Raw genomic sequence first — 20,521 nt, 5'->3', positions numbered from 1 at the left:
TGGATCCACACATACTTGTATCCAATTTATATAAATATATATATATACATGTATCACTTCATTTCACGTCAAATCAACTTATTTATATTATAACTGTACATAAATTGTTATATTTTTTTTACGATACATACTTAATTCTTAATTCTCTCCTCTAATTATGAATATTGAGAAAAATATTATTTTACTTTTTTTTTTTTACAGACAACGCAACGTATACATTGAGTGTATTTGTATGTATATATACCTTTAAATCATGTTATAACCCGAAATAATGTACCCAGGCCTTACTTAAAACGAGATAAATTTTAATGTTTCCTTCCTGGTAAATTGTTTTATAAATAAATAAATAAATCTATCTATCTATCTATCTATCTATCTATCTATCCATCTATACATACACTCATAAATATATACTTTACTTAGCGTTAAAAAAATAAAAATAAAATAAATAAATATATAAATTAATACACTTGTAAATATATCGTGTATTCTCTGTTGATAAATATCATACATATATAGTATATATGAACGCAGAATATAGTATATATTTACATGAATATGAATATATAATTACTTATTTACATAATATATACACGTGTATAGATAAACAGTATATATTATAACATACATTACTATTTGGAACATATAAATAAGAGTGCATGGCTTTTTTTTTTTAAAGTTAGTGAGTAAATTAGTAAAATAGCCCCAACTTTTGCCAAATGTTTTCTATATGGAAACAGAAATATTTCACAGACTGTATAAATGTGCATGTATCCTTAATAATATAATGTTTCATGCATATTACTTTCAGATTATTTAATCATTTACTTCTTCGTATAATTTTCAATATGCACATCTTAAAACTGTTTTGTAATTTGCCTGAAATCTCGATTAATAGTATTTAAATTGAACAAGGGACAGCAGAGAAACAACATAGCAATAATGTGAGTGTTGGCCTGAGAATGATTTTTTTTTCATTATTTTGATCTAAAACATTTTTCGTATGGTCGTAGATTGTTCTGAGATTTTTGTAATAGAAAATCCCATATACCACTTAACACGCCTTTACCATCTAAATAAAAAACAGTGTAAAATGAAATCACAAAAGTCAAATAATATTCGATAGCACTTGTAATTAGAATTATTTAATTAGTTACATATTTAAATACTAATAAAAATCAGTTGTGTATTGGTATTAAACATCAGCTGCAGAAATACTTTTGAACACCAGATGGCGCAATTGATCTATTTATCACTATGATGCTATTCATGAGCTGTCAGAAGTCAAGGTCATACTTTTGTCTGTTTTCTTCAAGGTCAAGGTTTCAAGCCCTTTCAATCCAGTCATTTCAACAGTCGTACAGAGACATGGATTTTTTTTTTTAAAAGACATTTCTGCCGAAAAGGCATGTCTGAGTTAAAAAATAATGCCTTGATTATTGCATTTCACCTGATCTTGCAGACACTCACTTTTAGTAAACACACAAATTTATGGACTTAGAACGGGCACGCTATAATACCACTGACAGCAATAATATTAATTGCTTAAGGAATACACGAATTAGATTTTTCTAAATAATATGGATTGTCAAGCTTCAATTAATATGAATAAACTGTATTTTTTTTTACTTCAGACAACACAATTAAGACATGTCTATAGCTTTGACAAGTAAACTAAATATTCAATTTATATACATTATAAGACGAAATAAAAATTAAGGGTGCACAAATAAAAGTTCACAGTGCGCTAATTTATTATTTACAGGATAACATTTTAAAGTGAGTAGAAAGGAAAAAAAAATGATGATTTTTTTTGTTCAAATAATTGATTAGATTAAAAGTGCTGAAAACGATTGTTTACCATTCACTAACAGGGCCCAATTAAAAATAATAATAATTAAAAAAAAAATTAAAGTTCTTTTTTTTTTATATTAACCTATAAAAAAACCCAGTCTAGCGACTTGCAGTTTTTTATGTTGTGTGTTCGAACATAAAAAAATGTACATTTGTACACAATCGAATTTTGAAGAATCTCCCTGTCCTATGTAGGTTCAATTTTCCTTTGCCTGAAGGGGTGAATTTCATAATGTTTTAATGTAAGAAGCCATTTTAAGGAAAATATTAATCTGATCGTTGCAAAAACGCCCAGTCTATTGGTAATATGGTCAAATATTTAGCTTTGTGTTTCTATTATTATTAATATTATTATTTTTTTTTGAAGTTTGAAATTTTGTAAGTCATCCAATATATACTGCCCCCTCACCCACGACTTCCCCCCAGAATAAAATGGCTTGCCATAGCTGTACAATTTAGAAAAAAAAAAAAAAACTCACAATACACCCCTAATATATCAGAATGTATAGATTAAGCATACAGTACATGTTACATCTATAATTTACCTGAGCAGCCACTCAACATGCAGTCTGGTTTGAAGATTCAAAGCGAAATTATTAGACTGAAATTCTCGATTTAAATCGCTTCTTGATTACATGCTATGTGTCTCTTTAAAAAAAAAAAAAAAAATCATCATTCCTATTATGCCACATCGACATTTTTTTTTTTTTTAATGTTTTTGTTTGTTTGTTTTGGTGTTTTTTTTTTAAAGAATTTACAAATATCTCCATGGCTTGATTGAGCACTCCTTCCCATAGAGAGGTGAGTTCTGGCCTTCTCAAATAATTACAAAATGCAATAAGTCTCTCTCTGCTGCTGCTGCCCCCCACCCACGCCCAAAAATGTGTTTTTCTCAAAACCTTGTTCGTGAGGTCCAGAAGATGAGCTTTGATTAACCTTTTGCCAGGGTGGCTGAGTTCCAGAACCAGAATTCTCTCCTCCTTTGTCCATTAACTCGTGGTCTTCAGTTTGTTAATAACCTTTTTCTCTTTAACCCTCCTGTTTTGGAACCAGATAGTGACCTGCCTCTCTGAGAGGTTGGTTGTTGCAGATATTCTTCTTCTCTTGTCCTTGGTAATAAATTTATTTGTAGCATATTCCCTTTCTAGCTCTTTAAGTTGTACCTTGGTGTAGGGGACACGTTTCTTTCTGCCTCGCCTATAGGAATTGGCGTCAGGAGGATGGGACACCACGTCTGGAAAAGGGAAAGTATAGACAGGGACATCAGCTCAGCAATATTAAACAAAGGGACATAGAGAATAATATATATATAATACATGCAACATTCCTTAACACATGCACACACGTAAATATAGTATAGAAGAATACACACACACACACATAGCTAGATATAAATATATTATAGCAGAATATATTAATATATTTATTTATACACTTCTAAATAAATATAAAGACATATCATTATATCTATTACAGCCTTTAAAACGAAACAACACATATTGTTGACATAAAAACAGGCACAAAAAAATAAAATGTAAATTCTAACTCAAAATGATAGTCAGTTTTAATAAGGCTGTGGTTAATTGACAGGAAAAGAGGAATACTTCTTATGCTAAATATATTTGGAGTATAAAGAAATATGCCTACTAATTATTATATATATGCCATCCCTTTATATCCCATCATATTACATCATGTCATGTGATATATGGTGAAGAGGGATAACATTTAGCAGTGGAAAGCAGGTGGTTTTTACCCGGCAGGGTGGATTTCCAGAGGTGTGTTGGTTGTCCCTGATCCTTAGAGCAGTAGACCTGCCCATTCCAGCCATTAGTGATAGCCCAGGGCTGGTAGCCATCCATGGGCAGTAAGGACTCATGCCTGGCTTCTCCTGGAGCTCCAATAGTGGACACCACAGGCACATCCAGATAGCCAGGGACTGGCTGGTAGGGTCCTGTGGCATAGCCCTGGTAGAAAGCAAACTCCTTGGCCCTGGAGGAGAACTCTTCCCCTGCAGAGCCCGAGGTGTCCATGTATTTGTCTGCAAAGGAGGAGGGCTGTGAGCAGGACTTGATGGTGTTGTGGTGGCCCATCCTGCAGGGGTAATACTGGGTGTTAAAATATCCATAGGGCAGGCTGGCACTGGAAGAGCTCTGCACTGCAGAGCAGGGGCTGCACTGTTTGACAGGTTCAGCAATGCCAGACACTGGCACCTCACTGGTGGGGTAAGCGCTGCTGGGGGCCAGGGGTGCAGGGTGCCCCATCAGGTTCCTGCACTGGTTGGCTGCAAAATTGCTTCCTGCAAAGCCTTCCATGTTCTTGTTAATCTCATCCAAGCTGTTGTCGTAGAGGAACATCACCGGCTCGGCCCAGCGTGGATGGAGGAGCACCGAGGTTGTCATAGCACGGCCAGCATTCAGACTAAGTGGCTCTTTTTTAAAAGCCCCAAAGACTGAAAAAAGAGATTCGAATTCTCTCAGACTTACCAGGGTTCTGACGCGCAGGGCGCGCGCTGATTGGACGCCGCAGCGCACGTGATATGCAAAGCAGCTCCTGAAACCTCAGTGGAGTAGAATGCAGATAATTCTCCCCCTTTCTCCTTCTTCCTTCTCCCCCCTCACCCCCCCCCCCCATTCTAAACTCACAAATCAGAGACAGCCTTACCCAGGGCCCTCTGCCATTATTAATATCATTATCATTAATGTTAGATATTATTTGTATCTAAAGTGTGCAGGAGGAGGTGGGGGAGGGGGGATATTATCTATATAATATTACTGGGGGGGTATATTTGCTGTATATTGTAATGTATACAGGAAGGAGGGGGATGGTGACGTTAGCCCCTGGTATTGTAGGATTGGTATATCGTTCCCCCTCACATACCATTAGATTGTCAGTCTTTTATTTTAATTCGTGATTTGCAAGAACACACAAATATTTTACTTAACGCTATGGTGCGGGTTCAGGCCATTTATCAAAATATTTCAGCAGTAAGGGGGTGATATTCTGCATTTGGCATGTTAAAGGTAATGATATCAACCAGAAATACGTTTGTATAATGTTCCTTTGTTGAAATATTATATGGAAAATAGATTTTATGTATGTATGTATGCATGTATCTATCTATCTATATCTTGTGAATTGAACACGCATACACATATTTCTATACACACGCACACACGTATGTATTTGAATATAAATATGTTTTTTTAAACACATGTACATATGCAAATTTAAAGTTATATACCTGTTAATTAATCATCTCGTGCTCTATAATGAGTAATACTGGTATATGTGTGTGTGTGTCTGTGTGCATGTATATGTGTGTGTATACATATTTGTGATGTGTGTATAACTATCTATCTATAAATACACACACACACACACACACACATATAAATATACACACTTATATATACACATGTATATGTATATTCTAACATGTAAACAGATATATTAGTAATATATATATATACATATATATTTACACACACAGGCACACACAAATACACTCTTATTACACATTATATAGCAAGAAACGATAATTAGCAATGCAATATCAGAAAACACGTATATTCCTTTAAACATATACTAAATAATTGCTTATACTATCACATAAAGCATTAATGTATATATATATATATATATATATATATATATATATGTATATATATATATATATATATATATGCACACACATATATATATACACACACACACACACATATATACACATAAAACATAAACATAAACATTATATATATATATATATATATGTACACATATGTATCTATGTATGTATGTATGTGTGTGTTCATGTGTTCATGTGTTCAATTCACTACGAGATATAGATAGATAGACAGACAGACAGACAGATAGATAGATAGATAGATAGATAGACAGACAGACAGATAGATAGATAGATAGATAGATAGATAGATAGAAAGATAGATAGATAGATAGATAGATAGATAGATAGACAGACAGACAGATAGATAGATAGATAGATAGAGCTATGTAGATAAATATAGATTCCTATATACACCTAAATATTTATATCATAGAGTTCCGCTTTTGATGATTAACAGAGACCTTTCAATGTACCATTTAAATCCGTCCAATTTCCATTGGATCTTCTTTTAAAAAATAATTGGAATGAAATCCAAGCTTGTGAGGACAGCTAAACCAATTGTTATTTTCCAGATCCACATTGTTTCGGGTTAAATCATCCCTCAGAATGTGCCATGTTTGTGAATTTTTCTTTATTTTATCATTACAGTAAGAATACACCATGGCTGTGCTATCTCCCTGGATTGGGGCAATGCAGTATTCATATACAAACTGTAAATAATGTATCTAGTGCCAGTAATGTGCAAAAAGGGGGGGGGGATGGAAAAGTACAGAGCCAGGCAATGTGTATGAGAGCTCAGGCACTTTCTATAGTGCAGTGGGCAGAGCAGCTAACATAAGGGCTGTGCAAGGCTGCAGGCCAAGGTCAAGTTTAAAGTCTCTGTCTAGCCAAGGAGAGGTCTGCCAATTAAGCTCTCTAGTCTTTTAGTGAAAGAAAGGGGGGAACAAACAGCAGGCTGGGATATTCTATCTACATTTCTTCTCATTCCCCCCCTTAAAACTTTAAAAAATATTTGGAAGTGCTATATGCCACAAATGCTTGATGACTTATCGCTTGTTTTAAAGTCTGTTGTTGTGTAACCTCTATACAGACTGTTAAAAGAGTGGGGGAGGGGTATCCGGTCAAGGTTAAATCTCTTTTTGTCACCCATTTTGCCAGTTTAGAAAGACATGCTGGATCTCTCTACTTTACATATCTGCAGCTAATCTCTCAACTAACGCCATTGTCCTCGCTGATGGAGGTACAGTTAACATTTACAGCATTACAAAAAAAAAAATACATAAACATACTGGATACATTTTCAAATATTGTAACAAATTAGTATATTTTTTTTATGTACAGCTATTAATATAAGTTTGGAGTCTCTTGATTTCTAGATCTCATTAGCCATGCATAATTTATGTGGACCCTGTATCCTCTAATTAATTAATTAGGATCACTGTGCAGTACTATATTTAGCTGACTAAATATACTTGGAAGGATCTCTTGCCTGTAATGTCTAAATTTGTTTAAATTGTTAATAATTTTATTTCACGTTTTCTTTTAAAAGAGAGTCCAGCAATTCTCCTTTGTTCGTCATCTCTGCTTCACCAGTCTTTTGTTTTCTGTTATTGCAGTAGTAAGTGGTTTTATTGAATAAGTTATATGTAATAAATTATTTAGCTTACTAAATATATTTAGCACATTCGTAAGTCTGTTTGATGTGATTTCTTTAATATATCTATTGTACTGAGAATGTTTTATAAGGACTGTTTTTAATATTGCCTAATAAGCAACATTGCATTCCCTGATGCAATGATGGGGGATAGGACTATTGCAAGATATTGTGAATATTCTACTATCATTAACTCTTTCAGATACCTGAGGCGTTTATATACCTGAAAAAAAGTAATCAGAATTAATTTGAAACTTAAATTTCCCTATTATCAAGAGCTCTTCCCCCAAACAAAGAATTCAGATCAAAGACTATTATTCCTTTGCATCATCACTTGATCAAATATTTCATATAAATTAATTTAACTGTAATTAGTACGAAGGGTTTATTTATTAAACATGAACTCCCTGAGAACATAATTTAAATTGTTTAAAGGTAAATAATCCTGAATACACCCCTCCCAGTTACCACAACACCCACTCAGTTCATAGATTGATGGTCCTATTTTCCTATATATATAAAATGTTGTTTAATATTTTAAAATGATAGTATGGATCGTAATTGATAGTAACAGAGATCAATAATTCACTGGGAAGTATAAAAAAAGTTAATGCAAAGTAAGGGGAATTTTTGTTGTTTTTTTTCTAAACGCATCACATGTAAAACTTTAAAAAACTGTTTTTTTGCGAAATCATTTTATGTTGACGTTTCGTCTATTAAAAGCAGAATGTAACAGGGGTTTAATGAGGCACTGAAACTATTTTTTTTTTTCTAAGATAATATAATATATAAAATAATTATGATTCCATGGCTGGGATTTTTTCCAGGAACGAGCCCATTTTATTGATACAAAACTACAAGTCATACCTTAAATATCATAGAACCAGCTACAGTATATAATATTCTACTGACAGCCTAATTAATTCAAATACATATTTCATGATGCCATTTTACATAACATTTTTTTATTAGTTCCGTCTGTAAACAAGAAATTCCATAATGCTTACAATCCTTGTTATTGGTTAAGTAAAAAGCATATAATTAATGAATGAGGGGGAAAATTCCCTTGTTTTGTACAAATGGTGTCTACACATAGGGTAATTAAACAGTATGACACTTCCCAATAGCCTGAGACCAAAGATCTACACTCTCAGATATATCCTACTTTGTAGGCTGACCACAGAACTGCTACTTTACTCTTGGAGTCCTGTCTGGTACCTGCTTTGGACTTTAAGGAGGAAAAAAACCCAAAAGGTAAATGCGTTACACAGAAATATGTGCATTCATTTGTGACTTGTGATGTGACTTGTCAAAATATAACTTTCCTGCTTTTATCTCCGTAGGACTCTAAAATAAAACTTAATTTTGTATATCTATACATAATATTCTTTAAAAAAAAAAAAATAGTTTGTGATTTCATTTTCTCCCTATACATAAAAGATATATATTTATTTTTCACGTACATATCACGTACATCTTTCACGCACATATCACGTATATAAATATTGTTTGTTAGTTCTGTGATTGAAGTAGATATTTTGTGCTCTGTAATTAAATTCAAATTTTCAGAACATGTTTTTTTTTTTTCTTTAAACATATACCCAGGCCAAAACACGTGTCTACATTATATTATATACCTCTTTTTATTTCTTTGTCTTACCTTCATTCTTTCTTTGTGCCTACCTATGTATTTACCTACCTATTCAGCTACCTATCTATCCCTAATCTGCAGACCTTTATGTCTGTCCTAAAGTGGGTGCATACGTGCAGATGTCTGACAGTTCAAGTTTAACAGACACAATTAGCCCACGGTGCGGATGTTAGAGGCGGTTTTCTTCAAAGCCTTCCAGTTCTGCTATTTGGGGCTGATTGTAATGAAAGCCTATTTCTCTCTTGTCTGGTCTGTAGGTCGATGTCTGACCACTCAGGCTGGGAACCTGTTGCCAAAACAAAAAGTGGGAGAAAATGTGCTGAGCACAAGACCTATTGATTAATCACTGCTAGTCTGACTATATAGAGAGAGCTAGCTATGTCAGTGATGGGTAGATAGAGGCAATTTCATTATTTCATTATAAACATCTTCATATTTAGAAACCACATCAGTTTTCTGCTTGAATGGGGTCTATTTACTAAACACAAATATGTGATGTGTTAACCTGACTTGCTAAAAAAATAAAAACAAGTTGAAAAACAAGTTGAAAAATATCTGGTGACTTGGGAAATGTTTCTAAGAGGTGCCTTGCAAATAATATGGTATTTAATGGATATATTTTGCCTTGATCTCATAGATAAATGTATCAACAATTAATGTTTCCTTATCAAAGTTTCCCTGATTATTATATGGCATTGTAAAAGGATAGGGGCTCAAAAAGTCTATTACTATTATTATTATTATTATTAGATACGGATTCACGTTCATTATTCTTATTATATTTATAAACAGTTGCACTCATTCAGATCTTTACCAAATCTACACTATTTTACACGATATTTCCCTATTTTGTAATTTAATTAGAACTTTTTAAGTAGCAAAGACATGGTTAATACAAAGTAGATGCAACCGGTTTACTTACAAATATTCTACAATGAAACCTGCCAATATCCACTAACACAGTGACTGCTCAATGGCTAATATCTGTCCTTTGGAGTCAAAGCAGCCAGTGTCTATGACTTCAGAACCGATTTACAAAACTAAGGGCACATTCTTAGAGCAAGTCTCCAATATGGTCTATTAAGAAGCTCTCTAACTATAGTCTAAACCTGACAAATCTGTCCCCAGCATAACTCGCTGCTTAGTAAATCGACCACTTTGGGTTGTTGGAAGATTTTGTTGCTAGTATCACATTGCAACAATGTTACAAAACACAGGGCACTGAGATTATTGCTTGATGATTAAATAAACACAATTATCTGCTTCATCTCGAAAATTGTACTTTTTTTTAATTTTAGCAGAGCACACTCTGTGTTCTTGACATGATGCCACACTGAGTTCTGCAGTGTATCTGCACAGTTAATATGGCGCTTGTAACAATTGTGTATATTGAATAGGCTACATATATACCTATTGTGGAATTCTGATGGGTAGTAGGTGATACATAATGGTGATCAATACACCTTTAACTCCTATAGTCCATGTGCTTAGCACTTACTGACTAATGCCAGCAATATTGTAGAATGATACTTTGGGTCCATTAACTGTAGTCTTGAAATGTGATTTAATTTATCATAAGGCAGATTAGAGACTCAACAGGCCCCTTTTAAAAAACAGGAACCCACCATTACTGGTAGCTAAGCTCTCAGATCAGCAGGTCTCGGGGCTACAAGATCTACTAATGAGTGGAGACCAGATGCCTTATGTACACTTTCCTAGCCTAACACACAGTAATTACAGTTTGGTAGTCTAATGACATTTGTGGAGCATCCAGCTACCTGTCTGACACGGTATCTCCTCTCTAGATGGTATTTTTAGATACCCGGCCCAGCCAGCCTCTGGCATGTCTTATCCTATAGGATTCTGATGTTTCAGCACTGAGCTCTAAAGTTGGACATTAAAGGTTTGAGAGTGTCCCAGTCACATGGGGAAACCCAATCCGAAATGTCAGTCCAAGGGATGGATTCTCCATCAACTTTGGATTGGGAGATAAAATACTAGTGTGTTTAGACACTGAGAAAGGCTGGTATATTATCATATTATTTTATATTATCATCTTCACAATTACTACCACCTTACTTTATTAACCTCGATATTCTAAACCATCAAGTCAAAAGACAGAAAACCATAACAATTCAACTACAAAATATATTACAAAGATAGAATATTAGTTTTCAGTAATATTTACTTACATATACACGATAGCTCGTTTCACCAGTAGCTCTGGTGTGTCTTATATTAGATGAATCTATCTATCTATCTATCTATCTATCTATCTATCTATCTATCTATCTATTTATCTATCTGTCTGTCTGTCTATATGTCTGTCTGTCTAACAGTCTGTCTGCCTAACTGTCTGTCTGTCTGTCTATCCATCCACTTTTGTCTCATTTTATATTTAGCAAAAACACTTTTAATTTAACATGAGCTCACTATAATGCTGTTATTATTAATTATGTAATGTAAAAAAAAGGAACAGTCTAATAGTTCAGGGATAAGGGTAGCAATGTATTGAATTTAAATTCAAGGCTGTACACATACCCCAGACATATAGTTATATAATGTACCTCTAAGTTACAAATATTATATAATAATAGCAAGCCTGCCTTCGTGTCTTTCTTACACACATACATTTGAGGTTAAGAACGCGGAAGGTGAATAAGTCATTATGATCTACTGGGTTTATTTACTAAACAGCGTTTGGTGGAGAGGTCTTATCGACTTCTAATCTGCAACTCAAAAAACCCTCTTAAAGTAGGAGGTTTTCCAATTCTTTAATTCTCATATTCATTTCGAACGTCGATTGTTAGCTCATTGTAATTATTATTCGATGTTTAGAGAATGCACCTTTATACATAACATTCATATTATATATTATATTATGACATTTTGTGTGTTTGAGAGAAGCCCACCAGGTTTATACCAGACAAACCTGTTATTACTAGTAAATGTCAACGTGCCGAGTCTCTTGTGTTGGCATATAAGTTGTTTTTTACTGACATTTTTCTCCAAGATATGGCATATGTATTTCCTCAATGCACTTGGCTGCATTTTGTATCTATATTTTAATCTGGTAATCCTGGATAAATTTACATCTGGGTCAACCCCATTATTAATCATTCCTTCTAATTACCTCCCATTAATATTCCCCAACTAATTAATCTCAACTGTAAAATATAAACAGTGTAGCAAATAGATATCACATTTCATACAGAGCTATGTAAAACAAAGGATGTTACCTGAACAGAATATTATATGGCAAGTAAATAATTTGCAATATCTGTCTGTCTATCGATATAGATACACACAAAAACACAAAATATAATACACAAACACACACACACACTCACACTCACACAGATACACAATAGATATAGATATTTAATACTAACACATATTTATATGTATGTATACTCGCATGTATACACACAGAAAAATAATACAATATACACACACACATAACCATATGTACTCAATATACACACAACCCCAAAACACTCCACACAGAAATATAATGCCTAATCACAATATATACATATAACAACAAATGATAATATTATAGAACAGAATAGAAGTAATATATACCCCTACTTATATGCCTGTGGTAAAATTCTAAATGTTACTATCTATCTAAAACACGTTTAATCATTAATAAATTCGTTTTCGTCCTTATTATTCCGACTTGAATATTTAATCAATTCATTTCTGGATTGTAAATAGTAGGTTAAAGTCATCTCCATTATTTTTTTCATAAATTAGGTATTTGATAATGTGGATGTTTAATGAGGAAGTGAGTACTATTAGGTTAAAGTCACCAAAACTGTTTAATTTTCACATGGCAAATAATTAAGGTTTTGCTAATTATTTTTACCCATCTAATTGTCTCTATAGACTCCTGTTACGAAATCTAAGTATATAATTAGCACTACGATTAGCCATTTATTTAACAAAGTATTGTTTAGAACTGTTCAGGGGTGTATCCACTAAACAGCGAATTGTGGGGAATTGACAATCGACGTGTAAAATAGTAAATTTAGAAAACACATTTCTGCTTTTTTAGATTACATTTACGAAATCCTGTTTCAAATGACCACAGATCACTGTTTAATGGGTTCTCCCCTATATGAATAAAATCCTTTCAGTGTGATATTAACCCAGGTTAAAGCTAAGTATTCATTCTAACATTGGCACGGTTTGTAGCCTCGCACTCTGATTTTATGGCTTGGCTTCTGTAAGATAACGAAAACGTTGTGACTTTGCTGGGTTCTTTCAATGATATGTGCCAGGAGCATATGTTTAAACGATTTAATATAAATGTATTTGCTTCACGAGGCGGTAAAATCGACACCCTTTTTGCTATTACATATACCATGGGTATTGCATAAATTCTAATGTTACCAACACAATGCCAAAAATTCTAAGGAGAAACGTAAAAGACACAGCCCTGCTTAGAAGTCACTAAACCCATTGTGAGTTTGTATCCAATAATAATGCCCAGATCTGATCCTGGTTAACTGCAGTGCCTTGTCTGACAGATATATAAGGCCCAATGTGTTATTGCACAATTTTGGTGCAACTTTGTCGTTATCATTATCATTCTTTGGGATTCATTTAATTTAAAAAAGAATATGCATTGTCCCTAAACGTCTTCATGCTGTGACTTGGTTACAATGTGACAATTCTGCATTAGAATGTGGTGTTAGCTCTACACCATCTATTGTCACCCCATCTTATTGACAAACCACTGCTCCCATTATGCTCAAATTAGCCTTATTTTGGCTGAGTGTGATGGGCTATACCCCCTAACTTGACTTGCCATGAGTCATTCTCTCTGCATTTGCCTCCCAGTCCTACTGCTCTGAACACAAGGGGCTGTTTGTCCCCTTGTGGTGGACATGACATAGACTAGTTGGCATTTGCTATTTTGCAGAGGGCCAAGGTTAAGCACTTAATGACCTGGAAATAAGCAATATTTGAGTTTTGTAAGATAGGGATAAGGCTCAGAGGCTGTATTTTGTATTGTTTGTGCTGGATATTAGAGGGATATCTTGCAAGCCCTGGAATGACTAATGCTGTAGTTGCCAAAAGATTCCACTAGATGTCTTCAAAGATAATAATATGAGAGAAGGCTCTGTCATTAGCTCATTGTGGCCTTTATCCATGGAGAATGATGGTCTTTCAGTGGGTCTTTTTCTAGATCCCTCTAGATATGTGGCTTCCTGTAATCAAAGGAGGCAAAGAGAAGGTGATACAAACTGTATTGCTTAGAGCTCTGCAGTAAGTCTTATCTGAGGTTATATGTTTAAAAAACAAAGAAGCTCATTCTATGGCATTAGAGTTAATTTTTAATCCCCAGCAGTCAAGGCCATGCTTTTACATTCATTCTGCTTTTACTACACGTAAAGTCCAAGGTTTCGGCTGTACGTATTGCTGCACATTGTGTCTTCCCTATAGCTCTGTCTACCAGGTTTAAGGTGAATCAGAACATAAGGTTAATCTAATTATAGTGCCAGTAACTGCCTTGGTACAGATGGTATCAGACTGGTATCAGGACATCACAGGTTTATTTTTTTCCAATCATTTAAATATTTTTTTTCTTGATTTATTAGTTCATCCTGTGATTCTGTTTGAATAAAGAACATATCAGCATTACTAGTATGTCATTAATCTAATGAAAGAGATTAATCTATTGGAATAGGTGACAGTGTCTATAATAAGAGAGGTAGAGTGGCAGTAACTTGTGATTTATACATATATATCATCGAATGTACACAACATCACTGGAGATATACAAATTCTTTATAGACTTCAAGGGGGTTAAAAATAAACTTAATAAAAAATGGTCCAATAATGATATATTTTGCAATACAGTTACAGAGTAACTCGTTTCAGCAGAAGATCTATCTATCTATCTATCTATCTATCTGTCTGTCTGTCTGTCTGTCTCTATCTCTTTGTCTCTCTGTCTGTCTGTCTCTCTATCTCTGTCTCTCTGTCTGTCTCTCTCTGTCTGTCTGTCTATCTCTCTATCTATCCATCCACCTTTATCTGAATTCCTACTTAACAAAAACAGAAACATATTTAATTCAACATGAGCTCACTATAATGCTGTTATTATTATTAATACAAATGTAATGTAAAAAAGGGAACAGGCGAATGTTTCGGTGATAAGGGTGGCAAAGCATCGTATTTCACATTAAAGGATATACATATACCCCAGATATATAGTTATGTAGTGTACCTCTAAGTTACAAATAATATATGTGTTTGGTCTGTTGATCCAAAAAAAAAAAAAAAAAGATTAAAAACCCGATTTGAATCAGATTTAGCTGTGCTAGCCAAATTGGTGAAAAACCCTGCTTGTTTATAACATTTCAATACGATTTCTCTTGGGGTTAATAAGCTTTTATCAGCATATTAACATTTTCTTAACCGTCAATATTATATTAAAAAAAAAATGAAATTAAAAAAACTGAGATTAAAAAATAAATAAAAAAAATCTACTTAGAGGCAGATATTTCCCCACTACTACTTTGTACCCCCCCCCCCTAGATTTAGATGGGTCGTCACTGTAGTCTAGCACATGCAATGTATGTAATTATATATTAATATATAGGGTTTATACAAACACATGTGAAATCTCCCCTAACATTGTGTATACATCTTACAGTAACAGTGGAGACACATTGTGTTACATGAACAGATGAAATACAAATCAGATCAGTAGGAAATGGTTTTTCCATATCTGTTAATTTGGCCTACATTCTCCAAGATTACTGTCATTTCCCCAGAGCACTGTTTAGTGGATCAACCTCACTGTATTGGGGATTCACTACCGTTCTATACACAGCATGAATGTGGACATACATTTATTAATGACATAAACATTTCTAAAAACAAAACAAAAACAAGCTACGCCTAATTGTGGGTACCTCCTCGGAGCAATATAGAAAAATGGTAAAACATGAATATTTATATTTTCTGTAAATTTTTTAGACATATTTGATATTTTTAAGTTCATTGGCTATTTATTTTATTAGAGAAACACGAGCACACGCAAACTCGGAAAAACACACACATACACACAAAGTACATATACAAACATACATCCATGTGTCACCTCTCGTTTAAAGTATTTCTATTAGGTAGCCAAATTATTTATTATAGCTTTATTTACTCTAACTGTAGTTTTAAGATCTATCTATCTATCTAGCTATCTATCTATCTGTCCGTCCGTCCGTCCGTCTGTCTGTCTATCTATCTATCTGTCTGTCTGTCTGTCTATTTATCTATCATATGTATTCTTTTATACACATTTTTGCAAATAACTAGGATAACCATCTATTCAGCGTATACATATAAATGTTTACCCAGATTTACTTAGCTTTGTATCTTGCATACAATATAGTGCATGTACAACTGTGTGCATAAAAACAATAATAATAATAATAATAAAAAAATAATAATAAATATACATACGAACAGAGATCCCCCCCCCCCCCCCCCCCAGAAGATGGTTATAAAATCATCCCGATGGTTATTTATCGCATAGACCCCTGTATGTATAACTGGAATATATGCTGGACCTATTTTGTTACACAGGACATCTAACATATCTCCAGATCCTCTTAATATTTTTTGCTCGTCAATTATACCGTGTTTTTTTACAATGAGCTTCCACATTGTGGTTTAATAGACGCAGATTATAGTAACCCCTAGATTTGGAATCTACAAAACAACGTTTCATCCAAAACATTCTTTATCCCTGATCTATAAGGAGTATCACATTATTGCAAAACACATTGCTTGCAACTGCTACTTGGAAGAAAAACCAGGAAAGATAATCAACATTAAAGTGAAAAATGGGGCATTTTGGTATAAAATCAACAGCGTGAAAATAAAAGCGATGCAATTTACAGTATTCTGTAAGAATGCACCAGATATTCAGATCACATCTGGAGATGATTAACATCTGTACATGACGTCATTAGTGCTGCTTACTGTACACATCCCCATCCCATCTCCCTGTGCACACCTGGTATTGCTGTGTACACGTAGTATGCTGCTAAACACACACTGCTATTGTCCAGTGTGTGATAGTGTGAGAGCAATGGTGGCAATTCACCTCCCAGTAACTGAGGCCAGATCATCGTGTACCTTTCTATGTACAGAGTGGCAAGTGATGCCTCTATAAAGATTGGCTTATTACAATGTAACTTGCCAGCAACAGTATCTGCTTAAAAACACATCCATTTACTTTTTAAAGAGAGAGAGAGAGAGAAAGAGAGAAAGAGAGAGAGAGAGAGTGTGTGTGTGAGAGAGAGAAAGAGAGAGAGAAAGAGAGAGAGAGAGAGAGAGAGAGAGAGTGTGTGTGTGTGAGAGAGAGAAAGAGAGAGAGAGAGAGAGGCTTGAAGGGAAATAGAGACAGATTTTTAGTGTAGCTATCCAAGATTGAAATCGTGCCACGTAGTTTAACATGTGTGTATATCTCAGAATGACAGTTACATATACACTAGCCATCCGTTCTCACCCCTCTTCATTTACCTACATGTATGTGTGTGTGTGGTTGAAAATAAACTCATACACACATATGGATATCTGATATGTTTGTGTCTGTCATTAATGTCCATTTTCCAGTTCTCCATCTTGTATCTACATTTTGTATCTTTAGTACATTACGCTCAGCGATATGAATTATTTTTATATTTCCTCTATCCCACAACCCCGACTCCCATTTCCACTGTACTCTCAGTAAATGTCCTTCAATCCTCTTTTCCGAATATTTTCGAATATCTCAGCTCTGATATTGATCTGATAATTAAAAAAAAAATAAATCCATAGCCAAAGAATTCATATTTTTGATTTTAAAGAGGCAAACAAATCCCCCCCCCCCCTTAAAAAATAAACAAATAAAATATAATAAAAAAAAAAGATGTTTATACTGCGTCGATATTAATGCCATACATTTTGGGCATTGACTATAAATTGTTTTTATTATTATTATTATTATTTTTTTTTTTAACTCGAAGTGATGAATTACTGGATAACAGTAAGAATAAATATATTTAAATTTTATCCTTATATACGCCCTGTTTTAAAAAGTCTATTTTACCATTATACATTCAAATATTTACATTCATTAAATACTTGTTTATGTGATTGAGAACATTAAACCTGTTTTCAAATAGTATATTTAATATTTCTCAAAATTTCATTTTATAATAAGATTTTTTTTTTATATATTGTTCAATGTTTCATCATTTTTTGGGGTGGGTTCTTTGAGGTTTCTTTTCTAGATGCTTAGAAAATGTAATTTTGTCAATTTGATTTTTCAACCCAAATTTTGCAAATACTGTTACTTCTGAAGAAGCTATAACATTTTTTTCTTTCAATATTCTATAGTATGTAACGTGTTTTATTCTAGTAAATAAAAAAAATAATTATTTAATATTTACATGCTGCAACTAATTTTATAAATTATATATTGAAGATTAAAAGGTTACATTGTGACTTTCAAGTATTTTATTCATTCGTGTATACACACACACACACACACACACACAGATATATAGCTCCAACACACAGTTGTCGAAAAAAATAAAAATAATAAACAATATAAGAATAAAACATACAAGAATTATCAGCACAGGAATCACTTTAGAGTATTTGAAAAGTGTCTTTAAAAATGACCATTATATGAACCTTTTTTTTTCAGAAAATAAAGAAACATGAATAAGAATATAATATTTGTCAGTAAAACACAGCATTGCCATGTGTGGGAACGAGTACAGTAATGAGAGAGAGAAAAACATTATATACATTTGAACACTTATTGCGCTTAATGGTCGATTGATACACTGTAGTAGTTTATTCACATCTAAATTTGCACACCCAGTAGTTTCACGATGAGTAGTGAATTTAGAATAACAATGAAATATACGTTTATCATTGAAACAATAACAACCATTTGTTATACAATAAAATACATATAATAAAAATATGAAAAAGTCCCATGTGACATTTAAAATACACCATTATTTGTACATTATTCCTTTCATAGATATATAAAACACATTTAAAACAGTATCCATCTTGTTAATGCATAAAAAGGAAACATGAAATTACATTGAAATAAAAAAGATCCTAAAAAAAATAATAAAATATAACCAGTGAGTTCTGGTAAGACCTTAGCTAGAAAATTAGGGTTCATGTATAAAAAGCAATTTTTGGGAAAGTCAGAAGGAGCATTTCATCAGGTTTCGTTGAGTTTGCATAATTTTAAGAAATAAATTTTTAGATTTAGCAATTAATTCACTGAAGTCTAATTTTGAAACGATATTTAGAGGAAAGTCCAATGAAAAAGGTAATATTAGGGCTGTCCAAAGTACCTGTTTGATATTTGTGCTATTCAGTAAGAGAGATATGGGAAATAATACATAGCTTATATAGGGAACAAATAACAGCTTAAAGGTGATCTGGGTACAGTATCCCAGTCCACTTAGTCCTGCAATGTAAATCATTGCAGTTTTTGAGAAACTGCAATAATTACATTGCATGATTAAGACTGCCTCTAGTGGCTGTCAATCAGACAGTCACTACAGGCACTTCCTGGTTGACTTTTGGTCCCCTAACTGATGCTAGAGGTCCCCACTCTCTGCATGAGGACATCCAGGGACAGTAAAATCCCCATAGGAGAGCATTGAAGCAATGCTTTCCTATAAGAAGGGTATAATGAGCTTGCAGTGTACACCGCTCATGCGCAGTAGCCCCCCTCCGTCCGATGACGTTGGAGGAGGTGGAGAACTAACTTACTGCCGAGGGACATCGGTGCTGGAATCGGGTGTAAGGAATACAGATTCCATATATAATAGAATCCATTTAACTATAGAATCCATTTAAAAGGACACTCCACAGCCCAAATAAAAAATAAATAAAAGAAAAATTTAGTACATATACCCCATTAAAAACATGCATGAAATTATGTTTTTTTTAAAATCTAAAAACAGCTTGCAAAAGCTACAGATCTCTTGTTTATAGCCTTTGTAAGCCCTCCCTTTTTCTCCAGGCCAGACTTTCTGTGGCGCTCCAATCACAGTTCTCCTTTCAGCTTGAATGTTTAGATCTGGATCTTCTTTTTTTCGATGTAGAGAGGCCAGTTAAAGGACATTCCACTGTCCAAATAAAAATAAATAAAATCCCTATTTAGTAGATATTCTCCCAATGCAAACATGTATGCATTTAATTACACAGTGTTTAATAAGGGGTACATTTAGTAATAATAAGGGGGTCTACAAGATACTGCTCTCTCCTGATGCTCCTCCTACCTCTTCCAGTGCTTTTTCAGTGTTTCTTTCTCTGCCTCTTCTCCCCAACCCCTCTCTGTTGGTCCCCTACTGTTCTCCATCTATACTGCCTCCCTTGGTAAACTCATCAGCTACTTTGGCTTCCACTATCATTTATAGGCAGATGACACACAAATCTACCTGTTCTCTCCTGATCTCTTTCCGCCCATATTGACTCGTGTCTCTGACTGCCTCTCTGCCATTTTTAACTGGATGGCTGCTCACTTCCTTAACCCCTTCAGGACAAAACTTCTGGAATAAAAGGGAATAATGACATGTCACACATGTCATGTGTCCTTAAGGGGTTAAACGCAACCTGTCCAAAACGGAACTTCTGGCCTTTCCCCCCTCACTTCCGTGTCTGTCTCTCTCCAAGTCAACAGCGCCACCAT

General features: G+C 33.9%; 1 protein-coding gene across 1 annotated transcript; it reads right to left on the bottom strand.

Moving 5' to 3' along the window:
• Positions 1 to 2,734: 2,734 nt before the first annotated feature.
• Positions 2,735 to 4,291, bottom strand: HOXA13 (homeobox A13). The gene is made up of 2 exons (XM_063450701.1): positions 3,611 to 4,291; positions 2,735 to 3,088 (listed from the first exon to the last, which is right to left on the bottom strand). The coding sequence occupies exons 1-2, from the start codon at positions 4,254 to 4,256 to the stop codon at positions 2,844 to 2,846; spliced, it is 891 nt and encodes a 296-aa protein (XP_063306771.1). The 5' UTR covers positions 4,257 to 4,291; the 3' UTR covers positions 2,735 to 2,843.
• Positions 4,292 to 20,521: the final 16,230 nt, after the last annotated feature.

This window comes from Pelobates fuscus, chromosome 4 (assembly GCF_036172605.1).
Source record: "Pelobates fuscus isolate aPelFus1 chromosome 4, aPelFus1.pri, whole genome shotgun sequence".
In the NCBI taxonomy this organism is placed as follows: Eukaryota; Metazoa; Chordata; class Amphibia; order Anura; family Pelobatidae; genus Pelobates; species Pelobates fuscus.
The sequence above is the reverse complement of the archived record's forward strand: the minus strand, read 5'-3'. Positions and strand labels throughout refer to the sequence as shown.

Bases quoted from the DNA above. Each gene is read 5' to 3' on its own strand.
- HOXA13 (XM_063450701.1), bottom strand. From the start codon at position 4,256: ATGACAACCTCGGTGCTCCTCCATCCACGCTGGGCCGAGCCGGTGATG. The intron at 3,089-3,610 runs GTAAAAACCACC...TCCCTTTTCCAG, and splicing joins CTGGAAATCCACCCTGCCGG to ACGTGGTGTCCCATCCTCCT.